General features: G+C 40.0%; 1 protein-coding gene across 4 annotated transcripts in view; it reads left to right on the top strand.

The window, feature by feature from the left end:
• LOC137383234 (protein tweety homolog 3-like) overlaps positions 1-16380 on the top strand; it is a 216094-nt gene extending 199714 nt beyond the window's left edge. For all 4 annotated transcript variants that reach the window (XM_068055745.1, XM_068055746.1, XM_068055744.1 and 1 more), the window contains one exon: positions 11755-16380. Coding sequence is in view for 1 of the 4 variants with exons in the window: in XM_068055746.1 (XP_067911847.1) it covers positions 11755-11820 (66 nt within the window). In the remaining 3 variants the exon portion in view is untranslated. The remainder of the gene's footprint in view (positions 1-11754) is intronic.
• The last annotated feature ends 257 nt before the right edge of the window (positions 16381-16637 follow it).

Raw genomic sequence — 16637 nt, 5'->3', positions numbered from 1 at the left:
AAAGAAGGTATAGAGCTATTTTCTGTTGTATGGCAAGTTGAGACCTTATTTGCTGACTTGAAATAGATGTATTTAAGATTATGAGGGGGTTTTATAGGATAGCCATAGAGAAAATGTTTCCATTTGTAGGGGAGTCCAGAATTAGAGGTCATAAATATATGACCGTCACTAATAAATCCAATAAAGAACCCAGCAGAAACTTGTTTACCTGTTTGTGGAACTTGCTACAACATCACAATCGTTACAATGCACAAGTAGGCCATTTGGCCAATCATGTCTGCACCAGCTCTCTGGACAATTTACCGAATACCATTCTCCCACCTTCTCCCATAAACCTGCACATTTTTCCTTGCTGTCTATACATATATATCTAATACCTCCTCACCTCCTCCTTAGCAATTTTAAATCTTTCTAGTGTATTAATTACCTCCTCTTTCACCGTGGCCTGGGTTGCATCTTCTTCCTTGGTAAAGACAGATGCAAAGTATTAATTTAATACCTCAGCTACTCCCCCTGCCTCCATGCGCAAGTCCCTGTTTTGGTCCCTAACCGACCCTACTCCAACTTTTACAACTTACATGCCTATAGAAGACTTTGGGATTGCCTTTTATGTTAGCTGTCAGTCCCTTTTCATATGTTTTTGCTTCTCTTATTATGACACTTTCCCATTTAACCTTCTGTATTCATCCTGGTTCTCCACCTGACATCTGTCATAAGCACACTTTTTTTTCTTCATCTTAATCTCTATCACTTTTGTCATCCAGCTGCTCTGGATTTGTTTACCCTATCTTTCCCCTTCAAGGGAACATACCTTGACTGTGCCCAAACTATCTCTTCTGTGAAGGTAGCCCATTGTTCACATTGTTTAGCAACTATTTTTCCTGCCAACCTTTGATTCGAATTTATTCGACCCAGATCCATTCTTACTCCATTGAAGTTGGCTTCCCCCCCCAGTTAATTATTCTTACTGTAGATCAAGGTTGTCCAACATACGGCCCGTGGGCCACGATACAGCCCGCTAGATGTTTCCATCTGGCCCGCGGGAGTAAACTGTATCTGGGGCTGTTTCTCATCCTCGCCAGAGCTCCATAATGGGAGATGGGATGTTTCCCTTTGTCTTCTTGCAGAGCGGCCTTTCTAAAAACATTGCGCTGTCAGTTTCACAGCTGACAGCTGCTGAATCAGGAATGCGCTTCAAAACTTCGGACAGATTCGGGGTTTTCTGACTTTTTTTAAAAGCCCGCTAGAAAACCCCAAATCTTTCCAATGTTGGGAAGCGTGTTCCTTCTTCAGCAGCTGTCAGTTGTGAAACTCAGTGCGATGTTTTTAAACAAACTAACCAACCACAAAGCTGCTATGCTCAGAGAGAGAGAGGGGGGAGCAGAGAGAAGGGGGGGCGTGGACAGAGAGAGAGAGGGAGGAACAGAGAGAGTGGGGGACAGAGGGGAGGAGCACAGAGCGAGGACAACACAGGGAGAGAGAGAGAGATCAAGATCACTCCTGACAGATGGATATCTATCCAGAATACTCTGCATCGCTACATCAAGTGTGCGGGCAAAGGTTGTCTATTTATGCAAGCAAAAACAATGTAACTAAATCAGTTTCCAATATAGTGACGAAAAAGTAAGTCAATAAATTAGTCTTCTCATTTAAAGCTTCTTCACAAAAATGCACATTTGTTGTTTTTATTCGTAAGATAAAATTTAAATGTCTTTATCTTTTGAAATTTGCTCACCGGCCCCCTGGGCTGAGCAAAAATCATAATACGGCCCTCCGCCCGCAAAGGTTGGACAACCTTGCTCTAGATTGTTCTTTGTCCTTTTCCAGAGCCAACCTAAGCCTTATGATACAATGATCACTGTCCCCAAAATGTTCTTCCACTGATTTTTGATCCACTTGACCCACCTCATTCCTAAGAACTAGGTCCAATAGTGCCTCCCCTCTCGTTGGACTGGAAACATACTGCTGTAGTCAATTTTCCTGAACACACTCTAGAAACTCTTGCCCCTTTTGAGGTCCTGCTTGCTAATTTCCTACCTTGCTCCCTAAATTCTGACTGCAGGACCACATCCCTTTTTCTGCCTATGTACGAATGTGGATCTCGACTGCTGGCTGTTCACCCTCCCCCCTCCAGGTGCTCTGCAGCCATTCAGTGACATCCTTGACCCCAGCACCAGGGAGGCAACACACCATCCTGGATTCACATCTGCGACCACAGAAGCATCTGCCTATTCCCCTAACTATCGAATCACTTATCACTATTGCTCTTCCAGTCTTCCTTGTACACCCCCTGTACAGCTTAGCCACCTGTAGTGCCATGGACTTGGCTCTGGCTGCATTCCCCAGATGAACCATCATTTTCATCAGTATTCAGAACTGAATATTGGTTGGAGAGTGGGATGCACTCGGGGGACTCCTGCAATATCTGCTTGTTTCTACTTGACTATCTGGTGGTCACCCATTCCCTCTCTCCCTGCATGCTGTTAAGCTGCGGGGTGACCAAATCTATAAACATGCTATCCACGTAGCTCTTAATCTCATGGATGCGCCACAGTGACACCAGCTGCTGCTCAACTTCTGAAAACCGGAGCTCAAGCTGCTGTAACAGATGACACTTCCTGCACAAATGGTTATCCAGGGCACGGGAAGTGTCCTGAAGTTCCTATATTGCGTAGGATGTGCACACTAGAGGTTGGAGCAGTCCTGCTAGTCCTCTGTCGATTTATTAATAACCTTGCTACTGCTAATAAATCTTACTACTGCTAATACATCTTTACCAATACCAGTGAACCTTACTATTATTAATAAACCACAGCAATCGTAATAAATCTTACTAATACTGATGAACCCTACTAATACTTAATAAACCTTACTTTAAAAAAAGACACTCTCCAGCTACTCACTTGTTACTAATGCCTAATATTTTAATGTTTTTAATCTGCTAGTTGTTTAGACTCAGTCCCTAAACATCACCAGCCAATCACTTACCTGCTTCCCTGTGAGCAATGCAGTCTCTGAACCTGCAGACTGGTTAGGCTAGCTCTTTATGCCTGCTCAGCTCTTGCTCCTTCTCGAAGTGAAGTCACACTCTCTCTGTCGCTGTCCCGCTCAGCTATTGCTCCTTCCCAAAGTGAAATCTCGCTGTCTCCACTGTTCTTTATGCCCACTCAGCTCTTTTTCCTTCCCAAAGTCATAGAGTAGTTGATGTGGATAGCATAGATGCCTTTTAAGAGGGAGCTAAATAAGTACGAGGGGAAAAAGGCATAGGTTATTAGGTTAGATGAAAGATGGTAGGAGGAGGCTTGTGTGGAGCATAAACACAGACATAGACCAGTTGGACCAAATAACCTTTTTCTGTTCTGTAAGCTTTATGTAATGCTTAGTTGGCCTAGGGTTTGCTAGAGCAGGGCATTTGATGGTGTGCCCTGTTAGGCAAGTCCGTGTCCATTTAGGTCTTCAAGTTTTTTGTCCACAAAGTTTCTGGATGTGTACATTGATAATGGTGCAGTTCGGGACCTTGATAAAGAGCAGGACAAGAGTGTAATAAAAAGCAAAATACTGCAGATGCTGGAAGTCTGAAATAAAAACAAAAACAAAAGATTGGATTAAGTGAGAGAGAAAAAGAGACAGGAAAAGCAAGATTTATTATAAATTTGAAATTTTTTAAATCTCCTACAATACAACCTGAAAAATGAGACTCCACACTTTTTAATTGTTCAATTTCTGGGCAAGAGAGGTCAGTTGGCAGTCATTTAACAATTAACATGGCGTTAAAACGGTACTTGTTGGCATCCTTCCATCTAGGAAAGATGATGATTGACACGCAGCAAATAATCCATTTAAGTGGGGTGTCTTCTCTTGGTGCATCTTTGCTGATGCCAATTCTTGAGAGGCAGGTTCTGCCACAAGTTCTGCACAGGAAGCTGCCAAGTGACACTGCGTTGTTCCGTTGGCACCTGTTGCCAAGCTGCTGTAGCCATTGGTCGTCTAGTCCACAGGATGTGTCGCCATTTTCCTCTTTTGCCAGCTAGTGACTTCCAGATGCAATAGTCGACATTTAGGGCCTTCATGCCATGCTTGCAAGCATCCTTGAAGCGGAGCTTTGGGCGCTCCACTGGTCACCTGGCCTCGGCAGCCTCACCATACAGAAGGCCCTTGGGTATGCAATCGTTGTCCAGCCTGCAAATGTGTCGAATCCACTGAAGCTGCCTCTGTTTTGACACACTTAGGAGCTCTGCCTTTAGAGGACTGCCACATTTGTGATTTTGTCCTTCCAGTATTTACCCATAATGCGCCGCAGCCAGTGAAGATGGAAATTATTGAGCTTATTTTCCTGGTAGCTGTAAGTCACCCATGTTTCACAGCCATACAGCAAGGTGCTGAGAACACAGGCCTTAGAAACCATCAGTTTCGTCCTAAGGGTCGGCTTGGTGTTATCCTATGTGCGTTTTGCGCATCGGCCAAAGGTGATAGCTGCTTTCCCTTTACGTGTATCAAGCGACAAATTATCTGTCACCGTGGACCCAAGATAGCAGAATTTGCTAACCACTTCCACTGGGGTGTTATTTAGTCTGACCGGGGGAGATGCAAAACCTTTTCCCATGACCACTTGTTCTCCTTGATCCTTCTCATCAAGGAGAACAAGCTACAGGTATGGGAGAAATAGCCCTTGCATCTTTGTAGCTGAGTTTCTGGGTGAGCGACCAGCGCAGCATCAGCCTAAAGGAGTTCTCTGATCAGGATGCAATGTGTTTTTGTCTTCGCTTTCAGCCTTGATAGATTGTAGAGGTTGCCATCTGACCTAGTGTGCAAGTAGACTCCTTCCATATCTGCAGGGAAGGCGAAAGCAAGGAGCATGGAGAAGAAGATGCCAAATAGAGTGGGGGCTAGGACACAACCCTGTTTCACTCCATTCTTCACTCCGAAACTGTTGAGAGTGGAGCCATCAAATTGTGCAGTGCATGTTGTCATGGAAAGAGCGGATGAGACTGAGGAGCTTCAGTTGACTGCCAGTTTTTCCCAAAATCTTGTCGAGCCCTGCTCTGCTGACAGTGTCGAATGCATTAGTGAGATCTACGAAAGTAAGGTAAAGGGGTGTACTGTGTTCCCTACACTTCTCTTATAGCTGGCGCATGGTGAAGATCATGTCCACAATAGATCTGCCGGCATGGAAACCACACTATGCTTCTGGCACACTCGGTGTGCCAGTAAATGGAATATTTTAAGTATGACTCTAACGAAGGCCTTCCCTGTGACGCTAACGAGTGAGATGCCACTGTATCTGTTGCAGTCTTCTCTGTCGCCTTTGTTTTTGAATAGTCTGATGATTTTGGCGTCACACATCTCCTGTGGAACAGAGCCTACTTTCCAGCAAAGAAGGAGAAGGTCCTAATGGTGTGGCAATAGATGGGACTTTCTGTGCTTGAGCAGTTTGGCTGAGATTCTGTGCTTGCCAAGTGCTCTTCTGTTGGCTGGGTGGTCTGTGGCCTTCTCGAGCTGATGAGGGTTCTTCACCTAACTCTCCATGACAGGAAGTTGTGGGATAGTATCGAGCGCAGACTGGCAGATGTCTGCCTCTCAGGAGTACAGCTCGCACTAGCGTTCATCCCAGCGGAACATCTGTTCACATCTGTGTGTGAGAACAACTTTAGCGATGGCAAGGCCAAGCGCCCTCTTGATCCCTTCGTACATAGATCGTAGGTTTCCTTTGTCCCATGCAGTTTGGGTTTCTTGACACAAGTTTATCCAGTGTTTGCTCAGTATTTCCCTGTCCTTTGCATGGCTGTCTTGGCTACTTTGTCATGTAGCATCTTAACTGTTGGGTTTATGTTGTTAATTACTAGACTTAACTTTCTTTGTGTTTAATGGGCAATTAATATGCAAATGCAGTAATTTTGTGAACATCATGGGCATGTTAAGGGGGAGATGCTGGTTTCACAAAGCTAACAGCGGAGCGATGCAAATTGGCATGCAGCTTGTGGCGATTAGCAATTCATGGGCATTTCTTTCTTGCTGGCCAATTTGTGCATCAATAAAGGCATGTGTTGTTCAGCCAAATCTGGGCCATGATTATATACTGTTTTGTTGAAGTGCTGGGCTCGTACGTTTATGGGACACACAGCTGAGCAAATGAGACGTGTTGAATATCTTACAGCTTTTTACACTCTAAATGTTAATTATCCACTGAATAATCTCAGAACTCCAAATAAGTGTAAAACTGAGAATGAAATAGAGTTAAATCTTTCATCTACTGAAATTATCACTTCTTCTGAATACTTGACCAAGTACATCGATGTTTATGTCCACTATTCCAAAGTACAAACTATAACCTGCAACTGATTCATGTGTTAAATGTCCAGAGTGCCTTTATCTTGTAATCATGTTGTTAAATAATAACAGTAAATACAGTAAAAGCTTTGTTATGAGGCACTTTACTAATCGGCAAGCTCTATTATCCGGAATTTCCATGGGAATTCAGGTTGCCATCTGCGGTTAGAAATGCTACCTTACCTCGGTGACTGGCTTCCCACTCACTAGAATGGGATTCTTGGTCCCTGCAGTCAGATGCGTTTTTTTTGCAGAGTTCCGCGTCCGATCTCCACTGGGAATGGCACATTGGAAAGGGCAGACTCTCCTGCGCGCTATTTTGGTGCGCCAACCCCAAAGGATTAAGGAAAAATTAAAAATCAGCTTTCCATATGCCAAGCCCTGGGTATCCTTTCCTTGCCCAGTAATAACTTTGGAGCAGAAGTTCAGACTTGCACCTGCCTTGTTAAGTACAACTCTTGATTAACTGGAATTTTTGCTTATTCGGCACCTCTCAGGCCTGGCACATGCCGAATAACAAAGCTTTTACTGTAACCACATTATTTTCATGCACTCACATCTCAGAGAAGGCTAGAGTAAATCTTTAGTTTTGTTCTTTTCTCTTACAAATCTTATTAACGTACTGTTTAAGTAAATGTTGTCAGTTTAAACTATGTACTTTTCTAATGCTGGCTATATCATTCTATGATTTATGATTAGTTTATTAAAATTGCTTCAGTATAGTAACAGCACTATTTCTATTTTGATTTTTCTTTTGGATGAAACGTTAAACAGATGCACTGCCTGCTCTCTCAAGTGCACATAAAAGATATAGTGGCATTTTTCAAAGAAGAGCAGGGAAATGTTCCCAGTGTCCTGGCCAACATTAATCCCTCAAACGTTATCTGGTTGTTTACCTCATTGTTGTTTGTGGGACCTTGCTGTGCAGAGATTGGTTGCTGTGTTTACCGAGGTTACAGCAGTGACTACACTACAATAAGTACTTAAATTCCTGTAAACGCATTGGAATATTCCTAGGTTGTGTAAGATGTGGGAATGTTTGCTGATTGCAAAATGCTCAGCACCATTCATGACTCCTCAGATACAGAGGCAGTCCATGTCCTTATGCAGCAAGACCTGGACAACATGCAGGCTTGGGGCTGATAAGTGGCAAGTTACATTCACACCACACAAGTGCCAGGTAATGACCATTTCCAACAGGAGAGAATCCAACCATCTTCCCTGGACATTCAATGGCATTGCTATCGCTGAATCCCCCACTATCAACATCCTGATTACCATTGACCAGAAGCTGAACTGGACCAGCCATACAAGTACTGTCGCTACAAGAGTAGGTCAGAAGTTGGGAATTCTGCAGTGAGTAATTTGCCTCCTGACTCCCCAAAGCCTGTCCACCATCTACAAGGCACAAGTCAGGGATGTGATGGAATACTCTCCACTTGCCTGGATGAGTGCAGCTCCAACAACACTCAAGAAGCTTCACACCATCCAGGATAAAGCAGTCCACTTGATTGCAATCTCCTTCAGCATTCACTTCCTCCACCACCGATGCACAGTGACAACAGTGTGTACCATCTACAAGATGCACTGCAGCAACTCATCAAGGTTCCTTCAATAGCATCTTCAAAACCTGCAAATTCTAGCAGCTAGAAGACCAAACGCAGCAGATGCATGGGAACACCATCACCTGCATGGGAACACCATCACCTGCAAGTTCCCCTCCAAGCCACACACCATCCTGACTTGGAACTATATCACCATTCCTTCACTGTCGCTGGGTCAAAATCCTGGAACTCCCTTCCTAACAGTACTGTGGGTGTACCTACATCACACGGACTGCAGCAGTTCAAGAAGGCGGCTCACCACCACCTTCTCAAGGGCAATTAGGGATGGGCAATAAATGCTGGCCTAGCCAGCAACACCCACGTCTTGTGAAAGAATAAAAAAATGCTATATAAATGCAAATCCTTACTTTGTTCCCTCCCGCTGTTATTACTGCAGTAGATGTGTAAACTGGTAGTTTTGTAGATTTATCCATAATATATCATCGATCTCTTTCCTAGTGAACTCTTCACAGTACTGCTTCATTTAACATACAAATTCTCTCTTTTGGTTCCTTGGTCTCATAACTAAATTTACACTTGATCCTAATTAACTGCGTTTGCCACCCTTTCACACAGTTAGTCAAGATATTTAAATCTTTCTGAACCTAATTATCTAATTATCCTTTATTTGCACTGGCAACTATTTTGTAATTATCTACAGAATAGGAGATATTTTTGTTTTAACCATTATCCCCACTTAAAGCATTTTTTTTGTATAAAAAAAAAGAGCAAGTGATTGAGCTCAGGTGTACCCTGCCAGTAATCTCTTTCTAAATCAATGTTTCCATTTATGGCTATCCTTTGTTTCTTGGTGTTAAGCTGAGTTCGTATCTAGCATTGTACTTTACCTTCTATGCATAGAGTCACAGAGAGATACAGCACTGAAACAGGCCCTTCGGCCCACCGAGTCTGTGCCGACCATCAACCACCCATTTTATACCAATCCTACATTAATCCCATATTCCCTACCACATCCCCACCTTCCCTCAATTCTCCTACCACCTACCTACACTAGGGGCAATTTACAATGGCCAATTTACCTATCAAACTGCAAGTCTTTGGCTGTGGGAGGAAACTGGAGCACCCGGCAGAAACCCACGCGGTCACAGGGAGAACTTGCAAGCTCCGCACAGGCAGTACCCAGAACCGAACCCGGGTCGCTGGAGCTGTGAGGCTGCGGTGCTAACCACTGCGCCGCCCCTTACATTTAATTGTCAATGTGAAACCTTGTCAAAAGTTGAATGCTGCATTTTCTTTGTCTGCCTTTTAAAAAAAATTTCTAAATACTCCAGCATATTAGTTAAATGTGATCTCTTCCTGAATCCATGCTGACTCCTTTAGCATGATATGACTTTTCATGTATTCACCAACTGCCTCATTTGAAAGATTTTTTTTCCTACAATTAAACTTGCTGGTCTGTAGTTTCCAGTACTGTTCATTTTGCAAATAACTTCATAAAAGTGAAATTTTACAAATTAATGTACCTTCCCAGTTTGAGCCATTAATTTTAAATGGAATATATTGGATTATCTATAGGTATACAGTGTATAGTAGAAAAACGTAAATACACATTGTATATATTATCATTTTAAATGCATAAAAAACCTTTTAAAAACATGCATTTATTGATTGAAAATATTTTGCATTTGATCTGATATTTTCAAACAATTGTAGCCATTTATCTAGTCATGCTTGCTGAAACCCACTTGATGTGTGGCCACAGTAAAACTTAATTTTGTTGTATAATTTGTAGCTGATTATTTTCATTAAAATCTTTAATTAAAGGGATTTGATGTGATTCATCTGCCTGTTTAAATAACCTTCTCTACCTTTCGACTTCACAAGTCACCAACAATGGTTGTAGGGACAATGTGAAACTCTGACCATACCTGAAAAGATAGCGAAAAGCAATGCAGTTAACTATTAACAGGAATCATAAATGTTCTGTGCACGGCTCTATTTGAGGGTTACTTATAGGGCTTTTCAGACGAGATTTCTTGTGAATATTAAAGTAGTACTGAGAAGACTAACCTGTCTAGTTGAAATGTGATATTGAAATATATCTCTTCAAAGGCACATTATTGTGGGAAGAAATCTATTAGAATGTTCAGTGACAAAATAATGATGAATGTCTCCTGGGACTAAGGAATTACCGAATTGGGTAAAGCCAGATAATCTTACCTGGACTTTCTAGCTGCTGTGCTAAGGAAATAATTTAGTTATGTTGATATTGGTTGTTATTTTTAGAGGTTTTTATTTTATTTTCTCTTGCCTTTTCTTTTCTGTTCCCACAAAATTCAGCCCTTCGTTGTAAGGCCCCTCCAGCTGGTCCTATGCAAAGTGCTGGGTTGGGCACTGCTAAAGAAAATGTTAAAAGCGAGCATCTTTTCCCTTGCATGTCACGCTGCCACATTTTAAGCTTCTCCAAAGATATATTTTTTTCCTTAATAGTAGAATGAATGATGTTGCAAGTGATTTGTTTTGGGACTGTAGAATTTGCTTGACTCAACTAAGTGGATCTCATAACCCCAGTTGTAACACAATCAATGGATGTTGGTCTGAAAACAGATAATCCATAGGAGACATTGAATTCACCAGGTGTATCCACTACATTGATGTTGCTCTAAGCCTGGTCATAAAGCAATACTCATTGGCAGGGTGATTGATCTATGATGACTGAATAAGTCAAAATTTATTTGTACTACATGGGTTTCTTGGATTTTTGTCAGTATTTTGGGGGTCACTTACGATGATTCCATAAGTTTACAATTAATACCATATCCAGATATCTTATTGGTAAGTTTTACCTGTACAGTCCTAATCATTCAGACTTGAATTACATTGAAGAAGCCTCAAGTTCTGTTTCATTCCAGTTGTTTAGTTCACTTTTTTAGTGTGTTGAATTATAAACTACATTCTATAGTTTGAAACATTTTCCTCTAATTGCAGTTTCTCTGCCATGTTCTTTGCATCCAATGAGACACATTTAACACAGCAAATAGGAGTTTATAGCTTTTCTATGTGTCGGATCAGTAGTGTAACCCTTTTTGCATTATGTAAATTTAATGGAACAACAGTTTTTTGATCAGGGTCTTCTACATTGTACAGCATTCCATGTCGGCTCTCTTCATTTTCCAAAAGCAGGTGATTCAAATATGGGAAAATATTTAAAGACATAAAAGATTGTTGATTTAAAAACCAGTTCTAGTTTGAACATATGTAAATGCAGATCTCTTGCCTCCCTGCCCCACCCCCCATGCATGCACTAATTGTACTACAAAGGTACCCCTACCCATCGATAGCATTGGCATCTGAAGGCTGGCACCAAGGCTGTCTGTGCAGGCAACCCACCAAGGCAATCTGCGCTCATTTTGTTGCTTCTGTGGAGGAGATTAATCACAAACTTGTTCTACCTCCTCTCCAAAGCAAACTTTTTACATCTCCTCCCCACCATTACTGCATTTCACTGTCTATTTTAATGAGCATGGTGACATTTCTGTGGGGTGGGGTGGTGAACCATAATAATGTTATGTTGAAGGATTTTGTTTCACAAACCTGTTAACTCTTTATATGACAGTCTCCTGGTTGTATAAATCAATTGCTTCCAACATTTGCGGGTGTAATGAGTTGAACTTGGATATCATGACCAGCACATCACAGTTAGGGTTTAGGCGAGGTTAGGAATAATGCTGCACTGAAGCTGGATAATTATTTCTTTGAAACACGCTATTTGCAGAAGTGTGAAATGGAAAATTATCTTTCAGTAAATTGGTGTGCAAATTTAATCGATCTTGCTAACCTGTTCTCTCCTCTTTCCTCACAGTACTCGAACAGCATGAGAGCCAAATACCTCGCCACAAACAGGCCTGAAACCAACAGCATCCACTAAGACTGGAGGAGAAAAGGAAAAAACTGGAACTTCCGCATGTCCAATGCCACTAATAACAGTTTTACTAACTTGATGAGAGCAGCACTATTCTATCAGTTGTTCAGCAATAGGTAGATTAGTGATTACTAGGAATGAATAATTCTGCCAAAGTAAATTGTGGTATGAATGCTTAGGGGATGTGTATTGTCAGATATGTGGACCCTGCACAACCTTATCTGCCCCAATGTCACATTTTACATCATTCCAGTTTGCTTCAATTTAAAGTTCTCTCCTTTCCATATTACAACAGGGATGTCAGGATATATATGTCAGGATATATAGGTGCACCAGTCTACCACCGTATGAACAAAATCACGATAATTGTGTCAGCTGGTTTTCATGTGTTGTAATAATTATAAAGTGCTCCAATCGCTGTAGATCAATAAACAATAGTTTGTATTTATCTGGATAAGTTGACAAAGATAGGATGCCAAAATATTATCAGAATGCGGTGATGATAATTGTTGCTGATTGTCACAAACTCCAGAAGTATTGTGGCATCTCTAAGACTTTAGAGTTAGAAATGTGGAGAGACATTTTAGGGTATTACTTAGTTCATGGTGAAGCCTGTGGTCTTTTAGTTTGCTATGGTTGTTATATTACTTTTAACCACTTTTAAGTTGAACATAAAGGGGGTATTTTATCTGTGATAAGGGTATATATTGCCACAGAAATTTTGTATAAATATTGGGAAAATGCACTAAATCAGCTCTAAAAGCCAGCGAGCTTAGATAGCTAACCAGTAATCAACATGGTTAATCCAATTCTAGTTATCACTAGAAATACATGTGTCTTAACTTCTGGATTAGAAGCTGCTTCTAAAACTTAGAAATAAAATCACATCTGAAAATGTCCAGTCCTGACAGGTGCATGTTTTCAGTATTGCTTGGCAAACATTTTAATCCGTAAGATCCTTCCAGTACTCTTTTTGTATTTTTTTTAAAGATGGGTATCACAGTATGAGACAGTACCTGTGGTTTTGCTACCATTTTGTTTTAATTTTATTTAAGGTGCAATTTCTTGTCCTGAACTTAGGATACAGTGGCTTTTCTTGTGCTTTGATCTGCACAGGCATTTTTATATGTCAGTTTATCTGATTTTAGCGAGTTTAATTGGCTCAAAGTTGTACAATTACTGGAAACATGTCAATGCATCTAACCACTTGAGGATAAAGCATCCTTGCAAATTATAGAATAGCTGCATTTTCCTATAAGACTCAGTTTTGTAAAATATTACAAGGCTTAAATAGTGTGATATTAAGAATGGAATTATTTACTTATTTGTATTAGTTACATAAATTAAAACCTTCAAAACTTTTCTCCCCTATTAATTATTACAGTCTTGAAACAAAAAAATAACCACAAGCCTGAATCGTGACAATCCACCGTTCAGTGTGTCTGCTGATGTTTAATGACGGTGCTGTTTAACAATCTAATCAGATGCTTATAGAACACATTATGGCACTTCTGTCATTTAGATTCAAAAAGAAACATTCCACCTTTGTTCAGGTTTGAGTGATTTTGTTTAATGTCAAAAGGAAGTTTGGAATTAAAATGCTCAAATTTTAGGCAAGACCTCTAATCTCTGGAAGGTTCTTTTTATTAAAAAAAAGTTAAGTTGTTGAATTTTTACTTCACTATACTTGACAGCTGAGCAATAACATGCTGCAGATTCCATTTAAACCTGAATGAAACATTCCAAAAGGCCAACCCCTCATCCAAGTCCACGTTTAATATGTTCTTCTGCAAAATATTCAAAATACAAATAAATTCTAATGCTACCCTGCCGCAAATGCAAGAAAATTTGGCATTTTGCCCCTAACATCTAGCTAATACATTTTAACAATCTCTATACTTGGAGACCATAGTGTTGCTGTTACTTTTCCAACAATCTTGTGAATTTAGCTCTGAGTTATATCAAATTAAGAATGGTTGCTCCATATGCTAGCGTGAATAAAATGAATATTGGAATTTCTAGAACATATTTGGGAAGAATTGTTCCAATAACTTGCGATAAATTAAACCATGTTTAACCACTTCATTAAAACAAGAAATGCTGGAACCACTCAGCAGGTCACTGACCCGAAACGTTAACTCTGCTTCTCTTTCCACAGATGCTGCCAGACCTGCTGAGTGGTTCCAGCATTTCTTGTTTTAATTCAGATTTCCAGCATCCGCAGTATTTTGCTTTTATTTAACCACTTCATGCCTAGGTCTTGTTTTTTTTTCCATTTCTATAGTGCTGAGCATAAAATATTTCTACAGTAGTTGCAATTTTTTTTATTGACGAATAAGACCATTACACATCAAAGTGAAATCTGGAATTGAAACTCCCAAAACATACATTGTCCAGCTTATTGAAGTACAGAAATTTGTAAACTAGTTTTCACGGATCTACAACCCCATGTTTTACATTTTTATGTTAGCATGATCTTACTTCAATTCAGGCACCCTTCACTCCAATTCTATGATGACGCAAAGCTTTGCCTAACATACCATTAACAAACGTAGTTTCAAATAGATATCCATGTTTTAGTAGTCTGATTCAGCTTTTCTAAAGCTGAATGGTTACGTACAAATATTCCTTAAAACACCGATCCTTGTCCTCAAGCACAGTGACTAACACTCATTGTGCTTCAAAAAAAAAACCTGAGCCACATCTTGCAACGGACAGATGCAAGTTCTTCAATACAAAAACATATATCTAAACTTAATATGGGGAAAATTTTTTTTAAAAACTCTTCTACTGTTCACCACATGAAATGTGCTAGTTATATATTAATTCAAAGTTGGGGAAGTTGAGCTTGAATTCAGTGTGCACTGTGCTGCTGACAGGGTTTATAAAGCATTATTTTTTGGAAGTTCTGTTCACCGAGCAACAAACCGGACATGTTCTCACTTCATTCAGGTATTGCTGAGCCTGACATTCTCTGCAGGATAATCAAAAGAAGATTGATGTGTTCAGCTGCAAGTATGCACTTACTCTTGATAGTTTTCAGAAGCACAATCTCGTTCTAATTCTGTAATGTGGGTTTCCACAGTTTTATCTTTTTACACCTTGGAAAGCACACACCAACCATGCAACCTTGAAAATGTGAATGCTGGAGACACTTGGGTGTAAAATTGACCATCAACCTGGACCTTGTGGTGATTGTAAGATATTTGCTGTGAATTTCCTAAGCATTGCAGGTTTAACCTTGTAGTGCCATACTGTTTATGTAGTACTTAATGTATTCTCTTGCTAGCATGGGGACTCGAGTACTGATAGATGTTTGAATTTCCAACCAGCATTTTTTGCCAAAAATCCATTTCAAATGAACGTGTTACCTTATGACCAGCAGGATCAATGGAAATTAGCAACAAAATTCATTAGATCTGTGGCTGTTTGCCCTACATTTAGATGTATTTTCTCATCAACTAACTGTTTGGAAGGTGAGATTAAAATAATAGATTTGTTTAATAAAAGTATCTATTTTCAGAAGGCCTCAAGTTTAACTGCTAATCGAAGATTGGAATTGGTGCAAGCAAAAGGCTCAGGCTTGTTGATAGGTGTGATCCTTGGTTTTATGAGGTTGTGCAATGACATGATGTGCCTTTACTGGGTGACATTTTGGTCAGTAGCCACATTGAATGTGGTACCTGCCACATGGATGGAATTGAACCATTTAGTACAAAGTGATATTATACGCAACCTATTTTAACAGTATTGATTTTTTAAGCGTAATCCCAAAAGCTTTGTCCCAAATGTAGCCACATTTTACATGGAGCCTATTCCAACCTTTTTTCCTTTCCTCTAAGCAGCAAAACTCATTTTTGGTTACATTAAACTCACTTTTTAAAAGAATTTTTAAAAATCAATTTTTAGTTCTATTCAACAGGTTAAATGATTGCATTTCTAGCAAAATTGATCTGGAACTTCATTTTAAATATTGGTGAACTACATCTCAAATTATTGGAAAATGCTGGCAGATGAAAATTTTGAAATGTAACAATGAGTCCTGTATAATCTATTTAGTTACATTGTGAACCAGAGTTGCTCTGTCGTATTAGTGTGACAATCCTTAAGTGTTTTAATAGAAATTTTATCATTTGTAGAAAGCTATATCCACAAATGAATATCTCTTGCACGAACAATGGGCATTGATTGGTGAAATGTAATTTGCCTCTTAATGCACTTTTTTTAACCATTTCAACAATTTGTTGTGTAACATACTGCTTCAATTTTTACTTATATAATATGTAACTTAAAACTGGTAGTTGTAGTATCTAGTACTTGTGTAGTTTTGTGGAGCCTGTTTTTAAAACAGCATTTTTTTTGATTAAAAGAAATGAATGATCCTGTGTACTATTGCTCTTTTTATTATTTTTGCTAAAAATTGCTGTAGCTCTTAATAGATTTATAACATTTTAAAACAAAGTCTTTTTTTCCAATGAGTAAACTGTTGTAAATGTCAAACCTGTGGTTTTCATGAGCTTGAACTCAATGTTTTCAAAATGAAACTAATAAAGTTTGTTGGACTTGCCAATTGTACTTCTGTCATTTCTTCTGGCCCCAACACCAGTGTGATATCCCCAATTAAATAAAATGAAGGCTCATCTGATTTAGGCAGACATGCCTTGTGGAAAATGTCAGAATGCAAGCTTGCTGTATTTCTGTCAGGGCTGTGTGGGACTTGGCTTCATTTCTGCTTGTTCAACAGCACCTCCCAAACCCAAGACCTGCACCACCCAGAAGGACAAGAGCATGAACTACAACAGGTCACCAACATCTTCAAGTTT

This window comes from Heterodontus francisci, chromosome 24 (genome assembly GCF_036365525.1).
Source record: "Heterodontus francisci isolate sHetFra1 chromosome 24, sHetFra1.hap1, whole genome shotgun sequence".
NCBI classification, from domain to species: domain Eukaryota; kingdom Metazoa; phylum Chordata; class Chondrichthyes; order Heterodontiformes; family Heterodontidae; genus Heterodontus; species Heterodontus francisci.
Note: the sequence above shows the minus strand (reverse complement) of the source record. Positions and strands in the feature narration are given on the sequence as shown.